This window comes from Dama dama, chromosome 24 (assembly GCF_033118175.1).
Source record: "Dama dama isolate Ldn47 chromosome 24, ASM3311817v1, whole genome shotgun sequence".
NCBI classification, from domain to species: Eukaryota; Metazoa; Chordata; class Mammalia; order Artiodactyla; family Cervidae; genus Dama; species Dama dama.
The window spans coordinates 5,199,920-5,217,159 of record NC_083704.1 but is presented as its reverse complement, the minus strand read 5'-3'; the positions used below and the strand labels follow the sequence as shown (position 1 = coordinate 5,217,159).

Below are 17,240 nucleotides of genomic sequence, written 5' to 3'. Positions count from 1 at the left end.
TACTAAATACACATTTTTCAAATTACTATTGAATTAAATAAATTACGTTGGTGTGTGCATGTGGGCTCATTTGCTTCAGTCATGTCTGACACTTTGCAACCCCATGAACTGTAGCCCATGAGCTCCTTTGTCCATGGAATTTTCAAGGCAAGAATACTGGAGTGGGTTGCCATTTCCTTCTCCAATAATTTTGGTAGATTATTTTATCTGTTTAAGGAAAATATTCTTAGATATTTCCTCATTACAAGCAAGAATAAATTCTAGATGGATTAAAAAATTAAGTATTTTGACAACATATTTTTTAAAAATTAGGTTAAAATTTAGAAAGTCGGTGGAAGGAAATAAAAATATCAAAGTAATCAAAGGGTAAAAAAATATTAAATTATAACATATTTAGTTAAAGCACAAGAAATTGTAATAACAAAATGAATCTTTGTAGCCCATGTCAAAGAAGAGTTAATATTTGTAGCAAATATATATAAATATATATCAATTAAACTTTATCAATAAAAATTCTCACCCTGATAGATCATAAATTCAAGGATACTTATAACTGGCAAAGTTTAGGTGTGGACACTACATCCCATACATATTTTAAAAAACAGAAAACACAAACACAAGTAATGTTCCCTCAGTTCACAGAGCTTGTTGATCAGTGAACATGGATAATTAACAAAGATTGTGATCTCATCATTTGAAATAAATACACAGATTTGAAAATTAACTTCTGCTTTTACAGAATAACATGAAATGGGTAGTCTAAACAACAAATATTTGTTTTTCACAGTTTCAGAGGCCAGATCCAAGCTTAAGCTGCAGCAGACTTGATATCTGGTGAGGTCCCCTTCTTGGCTCATAGACAGCCGTCTTTGCTCTGCCCTCACATGACAGAAGGGTCTCATGAGCTCACTGGTGTTGGTCTCTTTTCAACAACTTTAATCTCATGCATGATAGCTTCACCTTCATGACCTACTCATTTCCCACAGGGCCTATTTCCAAATAACCACTACTTTGTAAAGGATTTAAAGTAGGAATCTGGAGAAAGAAAAAACATTCAGCTCTATAGGAACATTCCAAAGAGGGAGAATTAATTTTATATTCAGATCAACTCAAATGTTTGATATTACTTGGTGAATGGTGTTACACTGGGGAAGACGTAAAGATAACAACAACAAAAAGTTCCATGTAATGACTGTAAGGATAAACATAAGAATATAAAATTTGCATACAGTACAATTTCTTATGAAAAGCCTCAATTGCCTCATAGCTTTACCCGCATGAATCCAGACTAAACAAGAGAGACAGAAACAAATTAATTTCTTTAACTACATGCTTCCAACATATTATAGGCAGATAATGTTTAGTTTCAAGCCTGATCCAGAAAGAGTGAGAGGATATTATGCATGATGTCTCTGTCAAATAAAACACTTTATTCTGGACTATTACTTCCTAAAGATTTGTATTTCATTAATAAAAGACATAAAAGTGGCTTGTATTGTCAGTATCTGTCTTACCAATGATATCACCCAAATTCTGTTGTCAAATTCTGTAGTGCATATTTGAAGCTCATAGATTATGGATTATGCTAACTTTACATGTAAAGGGCAGAGTCTGGGTCTTAAAAGACATAATGAAACACAATAAGCAAAGTTGGAGATACAAATAATGAAAAATAGCAGAAGTATGATAAGATATTCTGAACTATCTGGAAAATGAATGCATCACATTTATGAAAATATAACACCAGATGAAGCTGTTCCACTTGAGAAGATGCTATGATTGCCCAACCAGAAAAATTAGTATGATTCAGTTATTCTTCTGTTTATATATCTCATTCATTCAGATTATTTTTGTATACTCATCCTCTTTATAATCAGCGTTGTAACTCTGAAACATTCTTCTTCTTCAACATTAACATGCTAAACATATGGACAAAAAAATATAAGTATCTGCAGATAAAAAGTGAGACATATACCTCAAATATTAATATGAACAGTCTTTATGTGGGGAAGAGTATTCCAAGTTTTTGTCTTATTTTATTTTTCTCAAATTTGCATTGAGTCCTACAATTCTGAAAGATTACATTATTGGAGAGAAAAACATAAGAATATCTTCCACTAAAAAAATAAATTTACAGTTTTAATTACAATTTAACTCATCATAAGAACATAAGCCTATACTCTCAATAGAGAGATTTTACACCAAAAACTAAAACATTTCCTAAGAAATTTAACAATCATAAAAATATATTTTAAACAAAATAGTATGAACCAGGAAATTATGACAATCTTAAAAGTGTGCTTTGATCATTGGAAGCATTCAAAGAATAAACACTTTCATCATGTCCAATGTATTAGAACTGTGGAGAAATTTACTACAGTTAAATAGTCACACATGACTTTCCTGGAAAGAGCAAATCTTCAGGGAAAATAGGTAATATGTTTCCCTGCTGCCTGCCTTATTTTCGTTTTCTGATCCAGAGCTTTTTCATGGCATTTTGCATCTCTCCGTTTCTCAGAGTATAGATTAGAGGGTTCAACATAGGGGTCATAATGGTGTAAAACACAGCCAAAGATTTATCAATGGGTAAGGTGGAAGGAGGTCTCACATACATAAAAGTGCAGGGCACAAAGAAGAGGAGCACCACAGTAACGTGGGAGCCACAGGTGGATAAGGCTTTGCGTCTCCCTTCCTGGCTAAGATTCTTCAGAGAGCACAGAATGACCCCATAGGAGATGAGTAAGAAAGTAAAGATGACCACACAGATTGCTCCATCATTGAAAACCACAATGAGGCCAATAATGTAGGTGTCAGTGCAGGCAAGTTGTAACAAAGGGTACATGTCACACATAAAGTGGTCAATGACATTGGGGCCACAGAAGGGAAGGTTGTAAGCTAAGAGTAGTTGAACTACAGCATGTAAAAACCCACCAACCCAGGCCAACAGCAGCAGCAGAACACACAGCCGCTGATTCATGATTGTCAAATAATGCAAGGGTTTGCAGATGGCCACGTAGCGGTCATAGGCCATGACCACCAAGAGTAAAATCTCAGCACCACCAAATAAGTGCTCTGTAAAAAGCTGGGCCATGCAAGCTTGGAACGGAATGGTTTTCTTCTCACACAATAAGTCTATAACCATATTTGGAGTGATTGTAGTTGAATAAACAGCATCCATAAATGATAAGTAGCCAAGAAAGAAGTACATAGGGGCATCCAGGGTTGGACTAATCACCACAGTCATGACAATGAGTAGGTTGCCCACCATTGTCACAATGTAGATGAGCAAGAACACCACAAACAATATTTTCTGACCCTGGGGGCTCTGAGTGAGTCCTACAAGGATAAACTCAGTTACATTGTTCCTTTGTTCCATAGATTCTTCTCTATATTTTATTTCAGAGTTCAAGACAGAATTACTTGTAAATATAATTATTACTAGCAACTTCTTGAAATCTTAAGATAATTTGTTTATTCATTCAAGCAATTGTTATCATGCTCCAGTACTTTAAGACATCATAAGATGAGACTGATTAAAACATCATTCATAACCTCAACAATCTTATACACTAATGGAGAGGCAGGTCATTAACAGACATGTGTGGGGAAAGAACACATAATTAAATTAATTGCCACAACTACCTTCCCATCTTTTTTTTTTTTTTTTTTTTTTTTTATTAGTTGGAGGCCAATCACTTCACAACATTTCAGTGGGTTTTGTCATACATTGCCATCTTGAAGCTAATAAAATTGTGTGTATAATTAATACCTTACTTAAAAGCAAAAATTGATAAAAATCTAATAAGAAAACTAAGGCACAGTTTATTCCATGTTTACATTCTGGTTAATAAAGGAAATGACTTTATATATCCCCAGGATGGAGGATGCTGCTTAAGCAATCATTGAAATCCCAAATAGATAGATTTGACAATTTCAAAATTTTTTAAGGATTTAGGAAGATACCATTATGTAGACAGATGAAGGCAATTTATGGAAATGATTTATATTTTAGAGTATATACACAGAGGTAATACCTAAAACAGACAAATATCTCTAATCAATTAATAAATAAAGTATATAAATAAAATATTAAAGAAAAATATAAACAATTGGAGAAGAGTACATTTAAATGGCCAACAAATATATGATAGGATGTTGAAACTCACCTGTGAACAGAAAAAATAAGAATTGAAGTAACACTGTGCTTACTACAATATTATCTTGAAGTTGTGAAGACCACTCAAGGTATAAAGATGCTATATCATCCTCTAATTTTTAAGAGATTAATAAATAACGCTTAGAGGACATATCAGTTAAACCTATCATGAGATTTAGAAATAACTGCCCATTGAAATATCCCCAGGTAGATACACTCAAAATTAATTTATAAGAATATTTTATGTTAGAGAAGGTAAATTTATTCTGAATCTTTATGATATGAAAATATCCAAATGAGTTTTACTGTATTTAATCAATCTCCACATATTTTAGTAGTCACAAAGGATCCCTAAAATGTCTGATTAAGACAAACACATAGAAAACATTTTAAATGACTGAATTCTTGAGTGAACTCTTGCAAAGTGTAAAGCCTAATTCAGAGACTAGTGCATAAATACACTTCCTGGGTTACCTGCACGAAATCTTCCTTTGATTTACGTTCTGTTCTCTGATGCTTTCTCTCTTGTCCTTCAGGCACTGATTCTATCACCAAGAACAAAGAAAGTATGATAAACTCAGCATCGCTGGACATTGATTGTTTCCATTAGGCAAACTTGTTCCATGCTTGTAGAAAATCCAATTCAATTCAGTCATTCAGAAAAATATTGCCTTTCAAATTGTTGCAAATTTGAAAATGAATATGAATACTGTATTACATAAGGAATCTGAATCTTGATTGTGAACAGAAAACCAAAATACTCATTGTTCACAGGATTTGTCCTGATAACAAATAAAAGTTAAATCAACATTTTGGTTTTAGAGAAAACTCCAAATTGTGTATGACTGTTTACATTAAAATCTTGCAGTTCATGTTTTATACAATTAAAATTGAAATAATGAAATTGACTTTACAACACTTTGATTTTCAATGAGTTATTCTGTCCTATCTTCATATAGTATTATTAACTTAGGGTTTCCTGAAAGATAAAGAACAATTTCACATACATATTTTATGTTTAGTCCATCATTTCAATCTGTGAAGAAGTCTGTCATGTGATTAATGGTAGAGACAAATAAACTCTGAGTAAGAGCAAAGGTCTGCAAATATTTTATCTACATTTACTTGCAGCACGTATTATTGAGTCATTCATTTGGTCCATCTCCAAGGGTGATTCTGGTCTGATTAAATTTTTGGAACCTTCATCATAATTTAGAGAGTAAAGTATCTCCAGAGATGCCACCAGGATAGTCACGATGCAGAACGGGACTTACAGAACCTGGTTCTCTGGAGGAAAATCCCTGAAGAATAACTTGATGTCAAGTAACCAAAAGGGAAAAGTTCAAATTAGACAGAAATGATATACACAAAAACTTTCTTATTTAAATCATGACCTTCAAAATAGGCAAATCTGTTTAAGTTTACCTCTGGTCTGATTTCCAGAAGATGGTGAACATTCAGTTCAGAATAAGTCATTTAAAACTTGTTTCTAATACAGAAAAAAATTGTCACATATTTTCAGACAGGCATGTTGATAGAATCTGTGTTAGTATGGTGATGTGGAAAGAGAAAACATTTGTGTGACTAATATTCCACTCACCTCTAAATGTTCATGCGGCATTCACCAAAAGAAACAATACCTTAGGCTATGGCACAATTGCAGTGCATTTCAAAGGACTTAAATCATACAGGATATGCGTACTATATATACATATATCCTGTATGATTATATATATATATAAATGCATGTGTGTATATAATGTAATTTATATACATTAATTTATTCAATTAATGGCAAAGATATAAAATTTTCTAATTATTTACAAATTAAACAACACAAGCCTAAATTACCTGTGAACATTTTGAAAAATAAATTTTCAATAGAAAGATAATGGGACACGTATATATAAAAGATATCTGAAAGATATATAAGTGAGTATACATAATATATATAGTATACAGATAATGTATACATAGTAGACATAGTATACATATATAATGCATATTACATATAATATATTGATACATGCATGCATGCCTGCTTGCTCAGTCACTTCAGTCATTTTCAACTCTTTACAGACCTATGAACTGTACCCTGCCAGGTGCCTCTGTCCATGGGATTCTCAGGCAACAAGACTGGAGTTATTTGCCAAGCCCTCCTCCAAGAATCTTTCCAACCCAGGGATCAAACTCACGTCTCCTGCATTGCAGGCAGATTCTTCACTGCTGAGCCACTGGAGAAGCCCCGCATATAAGTATAAATATGCATAAAGTACCTGGATGCAGCTAAAGGAGTGCTAAAACATACATTTATCTTGTTAAATGCAAGTTTTAGAAGACAAGACATTTTATAAGGAATGAACTATCATCTTGAGCTACTATCTAGAGAGAACCTAGAAGAAGGAAAGGAAAATAAACCCAGACATCATTGTAGAATGAAAATGATAAATAGAAGACAGAAATCACAGAAGTAAAAGTAAGTGAAAAATTGAGAAAATACATATAACCAAGACTTAGTTCTTTAAAAGTTTAATAAAATTGATAACATCCTAGAAAAACAGAAGAATTAAGAGAAAAGAAAATTTTTTAATTAAGAATTAATTTTTAATTAAGAACATTAAGAATTTTTAACAAAGAAAATTAAAAATTAAGACAAATTAAGAGAAAGAGCAAACTCTCAGTACCAAAAATGAAGATGGGAGACCTCCCTGGTGATACAGTGGTTAAGACTTCACCGTCCAGGGCAAGCAGTACCGGTTCAGTCCGTGGTCAGAGGGTTGAGACCCCACATGCCTCTAGGCTAAAAGAACAAAGCAAAACAGAAACAATATTGCAATAAACTCAATAAAAACTTTAAAATGGTGCACAAAAAGGGTCCTTAAAAAAGGAAAATAAGATCATCACTGCAGAGTCGACAGATCTTAAAAAAATAAATAAAGGATATTCCATATTAATTTGTGGCAATAAACTTGTAAACTAAAAGAAAATGGAAAACTGCTACAGGGAACATAATGTTCTAAACACACACAAAAATTCATTAAAAACTGGAATAATCTAATACTTAAGTAAAGTTTTTAGAATCCTTCCCATTTCAAAACAAAAGTTAATTCTCATATAGTTTTATCAATAATTCTATATAACAAGGAATCAAAAAATAGAACCAATCTTAAACACCTTGAGAGATGAAAAATAATTAATATTACTTTATAACTCATTTTATGCATCCAGCATGACCTCCATAAAAGACAAAGCAAGGGCATCACAAGGAAAATAATCAGATTAATCTCACAAATTAACAAAGATGCAGAATTCTGAACACAATATTTAGTTAGGTTCTTTTGGATAGCTTCTCTTCTGTCTCCTGCATTGGCAAGTGGGTTCTTTACCACTAGTGCCACCTGGGAAGCTAGCAATAAAATTTGAATTTTTGAAATTTTTGCTGAAAGAGTTTATGACCATGTCTTGAAAGTGCTCAGTCTAGGGATAATTATGTCCCACTACTGAAGCAAAATCTTCTTCAATATAGAACTCAATGCACTGGACCCTTGAAATCTGAGGGTTTTCACTGCTAAGATAGGCACTATTCTTGGCCCAGTGGGTAAGCACCAAGCATTCTTCTCTCTAATTCATCTGGCTATGTCTTTCCCCAGGCTCAGGAACTTACCTCAGATGCATACACCAGTCAGTACGCTGATAAGTAGTTGAAGGGAGTCCTCGGCAGTTCTCCAGCATTTCTTCCCTCAGTCTCTCATTTTCTCTCTCCCTCTACTTCCGCATCTCCATTTCCCTATGCCCTCACCACAGTCTTGCCACCCAGGTTTATAGGTGTATCTTCTGCAGTACTGTACTCTGAGTATTCTGGCTGTCTTAATGATCTCAGACCCTCAACTGCACCTACACAACTCAGGAAGTCTACCAGGATTATTTGAGGGGTCCCTCTCTGAACCACAGATGGAAACTTTTAGAGGTAATAAATGTGAAAAATCCTAGGGCTCAGCCTCTCTGTGTCCTGTCTGTCACTGATCACTGTTGTTTCTGACATCTAGTATCTTAAAAATAACTATTTCATATTTTTCTGCTTTGTTTGTTTTTTCAAGAACTTTATGTGGATATCCACAGCAGTTTATTCATAATTTCAAATAACTGGAAACAGTGAAGACATCTCTTAATTAAGAGGAGAATAAATGAACTGTGATACACCCCTAAAATGCACTATTGTGTTTGTGCTACTTCAGTCGTGTCTGACTCTTTGTGACCCGATGAACTGCAGTCTTCCAGGCTCCTCTGTCCATGCGATTCCCCAGACAAGAACATTGGAGTGGTTTTCCATTTCCTGCTCCAGGAGGTCTTCTTGACATAGGGCTTAAACCTGCCTCTCATGTCTCCTGCATTGGCAAATGGATTCTTTACCACTAGTGCCACCTGGGAGGCCCAAAATGGACTACTACTCAGAAATAAAACTAACAGGCTACTGATAGACACAATAATATGCATAAATCTCAAATGCATGATACTAAAAGCAAAAAGTCATATTTAAAGACTGCATAATAGGCATGCTCTTACATACAGAAAATACTAAATATTGAGACTAAAACTGATAGAACTAATTAAAAAATTTAACAAAGTTGCAGGATACAAAATCAATACACACAAATAGCTGAATTTACATATATTAACAATGAGTTATCCAAAATAGAAATTAAGAAATTAATTAATTCATATACAATAGCATCAAAAAGGATAAAACACTTAGGAATAAATTTAACCAAGAATATTTGTACGCTAAAATATAGCTTCATTTCTTTGGGGAAAATATCATATCCTTTGAATACTGCATGATTCAGCTGTTTATACAACACATTTCTGGTGGATCAGAGGTCTTTCTTCTTTTAGAATGGCCTATGACTGCTTTGTGGCCATCTGTATGCTGTTGCGTTATCTGGTGATCATGAGGCAGAGGATGTGTACTGTTCTGCTGGTGCTGTCCTGCACTGGAGGTTTTGTGCACTCAGTAATTCATTTTACTATAGCACTATTTACAGGTTCCCATTCTGTGGCCCTGAAAGGTTGTTGCTGAATGATAAGACGCTGGGATTCTTGGCTTGCGGAGGAGACAAATTCAATCCAGGGCCAGAGATGAGGCTGGATCACTCAGAGCTTTTGTGTAATAAAGTTTTATTAAAGTATAAAGGAGATGGAGAAAACTTCTGACATAGGCATCAGGAGGGGACAGAAAAAGTACCCCCTTTGCTAGTCTTCAGCTGGATGTTATATAGTCACTAGTCACTGTTAATGAAAAGAAAGGAATGTCTTAAAATTCAGAATGGCATCAGATAATTCATCCCAGGCCATAAAACAATTGACTTGAATCTTGTAGAAGGTCAGATTACCACACAAACAGTTTCATTTACATAGACTAGGGGAACAATATCTGAGTATAACATACTGGTTTGTCAAGTAGTTTGAGCCATTTGGCGGAACCAACTCAAAGACAGAGTCTGGGGTACATTAACATAGCTTAAGACAAACATTTCCACAAGAAAAAATGTATTGGTTAACTCAAGGTTTTGAGAATAGTTAGCTTCAGGTGAAGCCAGGTGTCATGGTAACACAGCATTTTAAGAGAAACCTCCTTTTAAATTTGTATAGAGAAGGAAAAAAAAATCTTTAGTTTGTTTCCTCCTGCCGCTTAAGAGAGATAAAAATGTCTGGCACTTGTAGCCTATTTCCTCCATTTGGAGACCCCTGGCGTTCCTGCCTGTTACCCTCTCAGCCCCAATGTCATCAATCACTTTATGTGTGACATGTACCACTTATTGAAGCTCGTCTGTACTGACACCTTTGTCACTGGCATCTTAGTCGTGGCCAGTGGAGGACTGATCTGCACCATTGTGTTTCTGCTCTTGCTCATCTCCTATGGAGTCATCCTGCACTCTCTGAAGAACCTGAGTCAGGAAGGGAGGCAGAAAGCCCTCCAGACCTGTGGTTCCCACATCACTGTGGTTGTCTGCTTCTTTGTTCCCTGTATTTTCATATATGCAAGACCCTCTACCACCTTCTCTATTGACAAATCACTAAGTGTGTTTTATACAATCATAACCCCTATCCTGAATCCATTAATCTACAGTCTAAGAGATTCTGAGATGACAAATGATATGAAGAAGCTCTGGAGAAAAAAAGGTAGATCAAGTATTAAATAAATGCATTATTCATCATGAAAAATTAACATTACAGCCAGTCCTCAGAATGTAAGTCTTCATGAATCTGATGCAAATTTTCTTTTTTTTTCTCAAACAATTAAGTTAATTATAATTAAAGAATGAACTATATGTTCATGTCCTCTGTGACAGTTTCCCTACTGGAATGTAAACTATGTGATGGATGGCTTATCGCTGAACCTAGAAAATCATAGTAAGTAGTCAGTAAAGAACTTATAATGAATTAGATAATAAAATTTTATGGAATTACACTTATTTTTAAAGTAATTTTTGTATTTAATTTCATATTCTTAGTTTGATTTTATGTCAAAATCTTGTATCTTTTCTTATTATTCTGATTAAAATATGTATATATAGGCTGCTCTCTGTATTCAATTTCATTTGCTTTACTGATGAAATTTTAATGTCATATATTAAGTTTTAAAATAAAAATTTAAAGTATGATGTATAATGAGAAACTTTAGAATTCATGAAAATGGAATAGTGCAAAATAAAATCCTATACTTGCCACACCAGAGTCTTCCATTCCTTTCAGATCTAGTAACTATACTACTCTAGTCACTCCTGAGATTCTTCAACAAATAATAGTACAAATGCAAACATGACTTTGTATATGTGTGTGTTCATGTCTCTGTGTATAAATTTTCTATTTTACTTCTGACCCTCCTGAAGATCTTTACATACCAGACGATGCAGAGCTAACTCATCCTACTTTCATTGTACTGCTTAACTTCTTCATAAAAAAACACTGAAATCTAGGTATCCAGTAATCTTCAGGTTTTTTCCATCTTTTTCTATGATGTATAACTCTACAATGAAATCTTTCTGAAATTTTTAAGTATGAATCCTGGAAGTGGAATTACTAGTTCATTTGGCATAGGTATGCAAAACACTGATGCTCATAGTTATTGCCAAAATGTCATCCACATGGTTATACCAAACCCACCACTCCCCTAATTCTGCAAAATACATTTTACCACACTCTGAACAACCAGGGCTTGATGAGCTTGTGTGTATCTGACATCTGATTGGCTTCCCAAGTGGCTCAGTGATAAAGGATTTGCCTTTCAATGCAGAAGATACAGGAGACATGGGTTTGATTCTTGGGCTGGGGAGGTCCCCTGGAGGAGGAAATGGCAACCCACTCCAGTACTCTAGCCTGGAAAAATACCAGGAACAGAGGAGCCTGGCGGGCTGCAATCCATGGGGTTGCAAAGAGTAGGACATGACTGAGCACACACGCAAACACGCACATCTGATTAAAGGAGTTATGTTTCACTTGTATACTTTAATCATAAATATGTAAATATAATTGAATTTTGGCATCTTTTTAACTGTTTAAAGTTATTTCCTTTTTTTCATCAGTTGCTTATTAATGAATATTATATATTTTATTTGATCGCTGATATTTTCCATACTGATTTTTACAATTTAATTATATATTAAAGAAATTATACATTTTACCATGTATTTGTAATTATTGCATTTCTATCTTGTGATTATTCTTGATGTATTTATCCTGTGCAGGATATTTTGGTCCTCTAGAATTATTTTCATATTTGCATAGTCAAATCTATCAATATTTTTTTTGGATTTTATGTGTTGCATAGAAATAGTTTTCCTATTTCAATGTTACCAAAATATTGTTCCACAGTTTTCAACACAATTTGTGAAGTCTTTTTGTTGTTCTATGTTTTTCATTTCAATTTTTGAACCATCTACACATTAATTTTATATAAGAAGGAGTTAAATAGTGACCAAATTTTAATTATTTTTGTGGATGGCTATTTTTATTAATGCATAAGTATTTTCCTCATGTCTTTGATATCCCAACTTTACAGTCTAAAATAGAATATGTGTTTGGATCCAATTCAAGTTATTATTATTATCCATTAATCTCTTTGTTCATGTGCTATTTAACATGATGTAATTGATTTGATTTAAAATATACTTTGATACCAAATTAGCTTAAGACTTCTCATTGCTATTCTTTAACAAAACTATGTCTACTCTTGCATGTTTATATTTTAAAATTGAATTTCAATAAGCTAATCTAAGGAAAACTAAATTTAGTTAGTGTTTTCTATGAGAATTGCTTTACAAAATTTTTTTGTCTTTGAAGAATTGAGAATTCTTACTTACATACTGGATCTGTCTTTTCACTTAAGTCTTCTTGTATGTTAATATAGATCTAGTTTGTTTCATTGTAAATGTAGTCATTTTTATTTTTAGATGATATTATAAATAGTATCAACCTTAATTACGCTTTCTAAGTGTCTGCTATTTCAATATAGGACATATATTTGTTTCTCATCTTTACATAGTACATAATTTTCACAGTACGTCATTCATAATTTTAGTCTACATCCTGAAGGTTTTGACAAAATACAGACAGTTGCAGAATCTTTCATCATCATGAATATGCCCTACATTCATGGACATGACACACTGCCTTCTGTGGCTGTCTCCAAATCATTGGTGAGTGGAGCAGTGTCCTAGACAGTCTATCTGGGCCTAGGGTTCCTCATCTGGTTTTGGCCCACAGATGGACAGAGAGGAGCCCACATTGTCCCAGGTTGGTACCCTGGTGGATGAAGATGGTCCTGGTGCTGGCTAACTGGTGTCTGTTCTTGGGTCTCATCTCAGCTAGGGGTTCAAGGAGTCCTCTGATAGCCAGCCTGTTTGCTCATGGCTATGTTCTTGCCCAGCTGGCTGCTTGGCCTGGAGCTTCCTAAGGTTTGTTTTGCCTGACTGCTGGCTGGGCCTGGCGCCCACCACTAAAAAGACAGAGGGAGGATCTCCATAGGTGTTTACCATTAGCAGTGTTCTTTTGATGGGCTACCTCTCCCAAATTGGTGCTGCCAATATCTATACCCCCAATATGAATCCCAAATTCCTCTTACCCCTCTGGGAAGGTCTTCAAGTACATCTGACTCAGTCTCCATTCAAAATAGCTATTTCTGAAAGAGGTCTTGTCTCTGTGTGACCTTTAAATCTGGAGTCTCTATTTCCCAAGGCCTCTGGTTCTCAACAAAGTTAACCCCACTGGCTTTCAATGTCAAATGTTTTGGGGGCCCATCTTCCTAGTGCAGGACCTCTGGTATGAGTAGCTTAATATGGGGTTCAGACCCCTTTGCTCCTTTGGGGAGCCTCTTCAACTGGATTATACTCTCATTTTTGTATTGCCTACCCAAGATATGGGAGTTGCCTATACACTATATTTGCTACTCCTACCTAACCTGCAATGGCCCTTTTATATCTTTGTTAATAGTGGAAATTTTCTGCCACTCATCAGGTCATTCTCAAAAATGGTCACTCTAAATAGTCGGAATTTCAATGTTCCCATTGGAGGACATGAATCCGGGGCTTTCTATTGTACCACCTTTGCTACTCCACCCTAAATATCTGTCTTTTGTTTAGTAGTATCTTTGTATAGGGGCTTCCCTGGTGGCTCAGATGGTAAAGAATCTGCTTGCAGTGTGGGAGACCTGGGTTCGATGCTTAGTGTGGGAAGATCCCCTGGAGGAGGGCATGCCAACCCACTCCAGTATTCTTGCCAGAGAATCCCCATGGAAAGAGGAGTCCATTGGGTCACAAAGAAGCCGGACAGAACCGCACAGCATGCATCTTTACATACAGATGTACTTTTAAAATTTAATGGAAAGTCCCAGTGAATTTAATTAAGAAATAATCAATATTGGATACATTCCAGTTCTAAGACATAATGTTAAATGTGGTTAGAAGGGATAAAAGGAATCTTTGTCTCTTTTGGGAAAATAGATGATGTTCTTTTAGGAACTGATGTAAAAGTTTCAGGAGGTCCTTTGTTAGGCTTAAAACATTGCACTAAAATATATGGAGGACAGCAGAAGAATTTTTCTCAAAATCTTAAGTCAACTAGTTTAGCTGTACCAGTGTGACAGAGTGAGAAGTGTTAAGCAATTCACTGAAATTTTTCTATCTTGAAGTTAAGAAAAAATTTATTAGAAATAAATTTTCCTGGAAATACCTTGCTGTTCTTCCTATATAAACATAGAATTTGCATAGCTTTCTGACAAATTATCTTAACATGGTAAACTTATATTTTTGGGGTATTGTGGAATTTCTTTTAAACAATCTAAAGTGCAAATAAAAACATTCTTCTGAGTAAATGGAAGAATCCATGGAAGAAATGAACAGACAGCTGAATGAAATCAAACATATCCTCAGGTAATATTGCAACCTTTTGCCCTCTTTTGTCATATTGGATTAAAGAAAAAGATCAAGGTCTTTAGGAATGATTTAAAAACTTCCTTCTGGTTTTCAATACTCTCCAACAAGGTAAGAATAATAGTAAGTGTTGGGAAACATGATTCACAATTATGGACTTTATTATGCAAGAATTTAAGCTGTTTTGAAACATATCAAACTCAGTTTCCAATTCTTGTTTTATCACGTAGAAATGTGTACCCTTAGGAAAATTAAAGGAGTATTCTTAGCCTTAGCTTCATCAACTGGGAAAACGTGATTATGGATTTGTTACTGTAAGTATTAATTGTTACACATAAATTTAATAGAATAAGAATTTCGAGCAGTTGAGTGATATAACTGGAACAAGATTTAAAGAATATAATTTGAGCTGCTTCAAGAGAACAAATTGGTGGACAACCCTCCCTATCACCCCTCCCCTGCAAAAAAAAATGGAAAAAAGTGGCAGGAGGTTACTGTTCTGGACCAGGAAAAATGAGGTGAAGGGAATGATCACATTTGTGATAAATTTTGAAAGTATAATCAACGATATTTGATATAGTTATCAGTAAATAATATGAGAACAAAAAGAGAATGATAACACGGTGCAAAGCTTTGCCTGAACAATCACACTGAAGGGTGATCACTTTTAGCAAGATGGGGGACATCTTTTATATTGTAGAAAATTTTGCGTTATATGTACTAAATTGATGTCTAACTATAAATATTCAAAATTGGAAGAGCTGCTTATGTTAAAATGAAGATAGAGATAGGGGCTGGAGACACAAAATTGGACTGCCTCAGTATTTATTGTTTAGGAGGAATATCTAGCTAGAAACTCTAAGAAAGAAGTCTCAGGTAGTTTTGAGACAATTCTGGACAGTGACTTTATATTCATAGTTTGATCAACTCACAAGGAATATGTTAGCTTAAGTGGGTTTCTAATGTTATACTTGTGTGTCTTTATAAATGATATACTTTTCCTGTAATTCCTTTCCCATCTTTTTTTGTTATTTTACTTTCCCTTTAAAACCCAGCTAAGTCATTGCTGCTTCTGGGAAGACATCTCTGATTCTAGTCTGATTGATATATTTCTACTCTGTGATATTTAGCATTATGAGAGTACCTTTATCATGGCACCTATTATATGTGTCTGCAATTTTCTGATTCCTCATTCTGTGTCATATCACTGAGTCTAAAGAACTATGAGTGATTCAACCTAGGCATCACAATGTCTATGATCCACTGGACACAAGCAGATTCTGTAAACACATTTTTTGATTGAAAGGATAAATAGAAGACAGGATTTTAGTACATTTAAGACCTTTCCCCTTTGTTTTGTAGGTAAACTGCTTCTAATATATGAAGTCAGCTCCTGTCCAGAATAGATGGGACCAAGAAGTAATGTAACTTACTTTGTCCTCCTGGGCCTCACACAGAATCCAAAGGAGCAGAAAATCCTTTTTGTTATGTTCTTGCTTTTCTACATTTTGACAGTGGTGGGCAACCTGCTCATTATTGTGACAATAACTGTCAGTAAGACCCTGAACTCACCGCTGTATTTTTTTCTTGCCAGCTTATCATTTATGGATGCTGCTTATTCCTCTTCTATAACCCCCAGACTGATTTCAGACTTGCTCTTTGGGGTAAATATCATAACTTTTGAATCTTGTATGACTCAGATGTTTATAGATCATTTTTTTGGTGGATCCGAGGTCTTCCTTCTGCTGGTGATGGCCTATGACCGCTATGTGGCCATCTGTAAGCCCTTGCATTATTTGGTGATCATGAGGCAGAGGGTGTGTGTTGTGCTACTGGTGGTGTCCTGGGTTGGAGGCTTTTTGCACTCAATAATTCAACTTAGCACTGTTTATGGGCTCCCGTTCTGTGGCCCCAATGTCATTGATCACTTTACATGTGACATGTACCCCTTATTGGAACTCGTGTGTACTGACACCTATGTCATTGGCCTCTTAGTGCTGGCCAATGGAGGACTGATCTGCTTTGTCATCTTTCTGCTCTTACTCATCTCCTATGGCGTCATCCTGCACTCTCTGAAGAACCTGAGTCAGGAAGGGAGGCAGAAAGCCCTCCAGACCTGTGGTTCCCACATCACTGTGGTTGTCTGCTTCTTTGTTCCCTGTATTTTCACATATTTAAGACCAGCTACAACCTTCCCAATTGACAAATCATTGAGTGTGTTTTATACAGTCATAACCCCCATGCTGAACCCATTAATCTACAGTCTAAGAAATTCTGAGATGACTAATGCTATGAAGAAACTCTGGAGAAAAAAAGCAGATCAAATCAAATTAGTTCATTACCCATAATGATTTCAGTAACTTAGCAAGAGGACCAATCTTCCAGAAAGTCAAAGTCTTCATAAATCTGATTAAATTTTTCCTCCTCTCACAAGGAATTAAGTTAATTATAAATAAGGAATGAACTATACATTCATGCTTTCATTGACAATTTCTTTGCTCATATGTAAACTGTGTAACATCTTGTGTACCACTGTGTCTAAATAGGTGGGTCATTTACAATAGAAAGTTGTTTCCATTTACAATAGAGAGCAATTAAAATTATGCAGCAAATGAGTTAATTAAATTTTTATGGGGTTACACTAATTTTAAATTGAT

At 34.9% G+C, this 17,240-nt stretch overlaps 2 protein-coding genes and 1 pseudogene across 2 annotated transcripts; 2 read left to right on the top strand and 1 right to left on the bottom strand.

The window, feature by feature from the left end:
- Positions 1–2,458: 2,458 nt before the first annotated feature.
- LOC133046144 (olfactory receptor 4A47-like) lies at positions 2,459–3,376 on the bottom strand. Its single transcript, XM_061129085.1, has one exon. It carries the CDS (start codon positions 3,374–3,376, stop codon positions 2,459–2,461), a length of 918 nt encoding a protein of 305 aa, XP_060985068.1.
- Positions 3,377–5,412: 2,036 nt separating this feature from the next.
- Positions 5,413–15,989, top strand: LOC133046197 (olfactory receptor 4A47-like; annotated as a pseudogene).
- LOC133046196 (olfactory receptor 4A47-like) lies at positions 15,990–16,931 on the top strand. The gene has a single exon (XM_061129125.1). It carries the CDS (start codon positions 15,990–15,992, stop codon positions 16,929–16,931), a length of 942 nt encoding a protein of 313 aa, XP_060985108.1.
- The last annotated feature ends 309 nt before the right edge of the window (positions 16,932–17,240 follow it).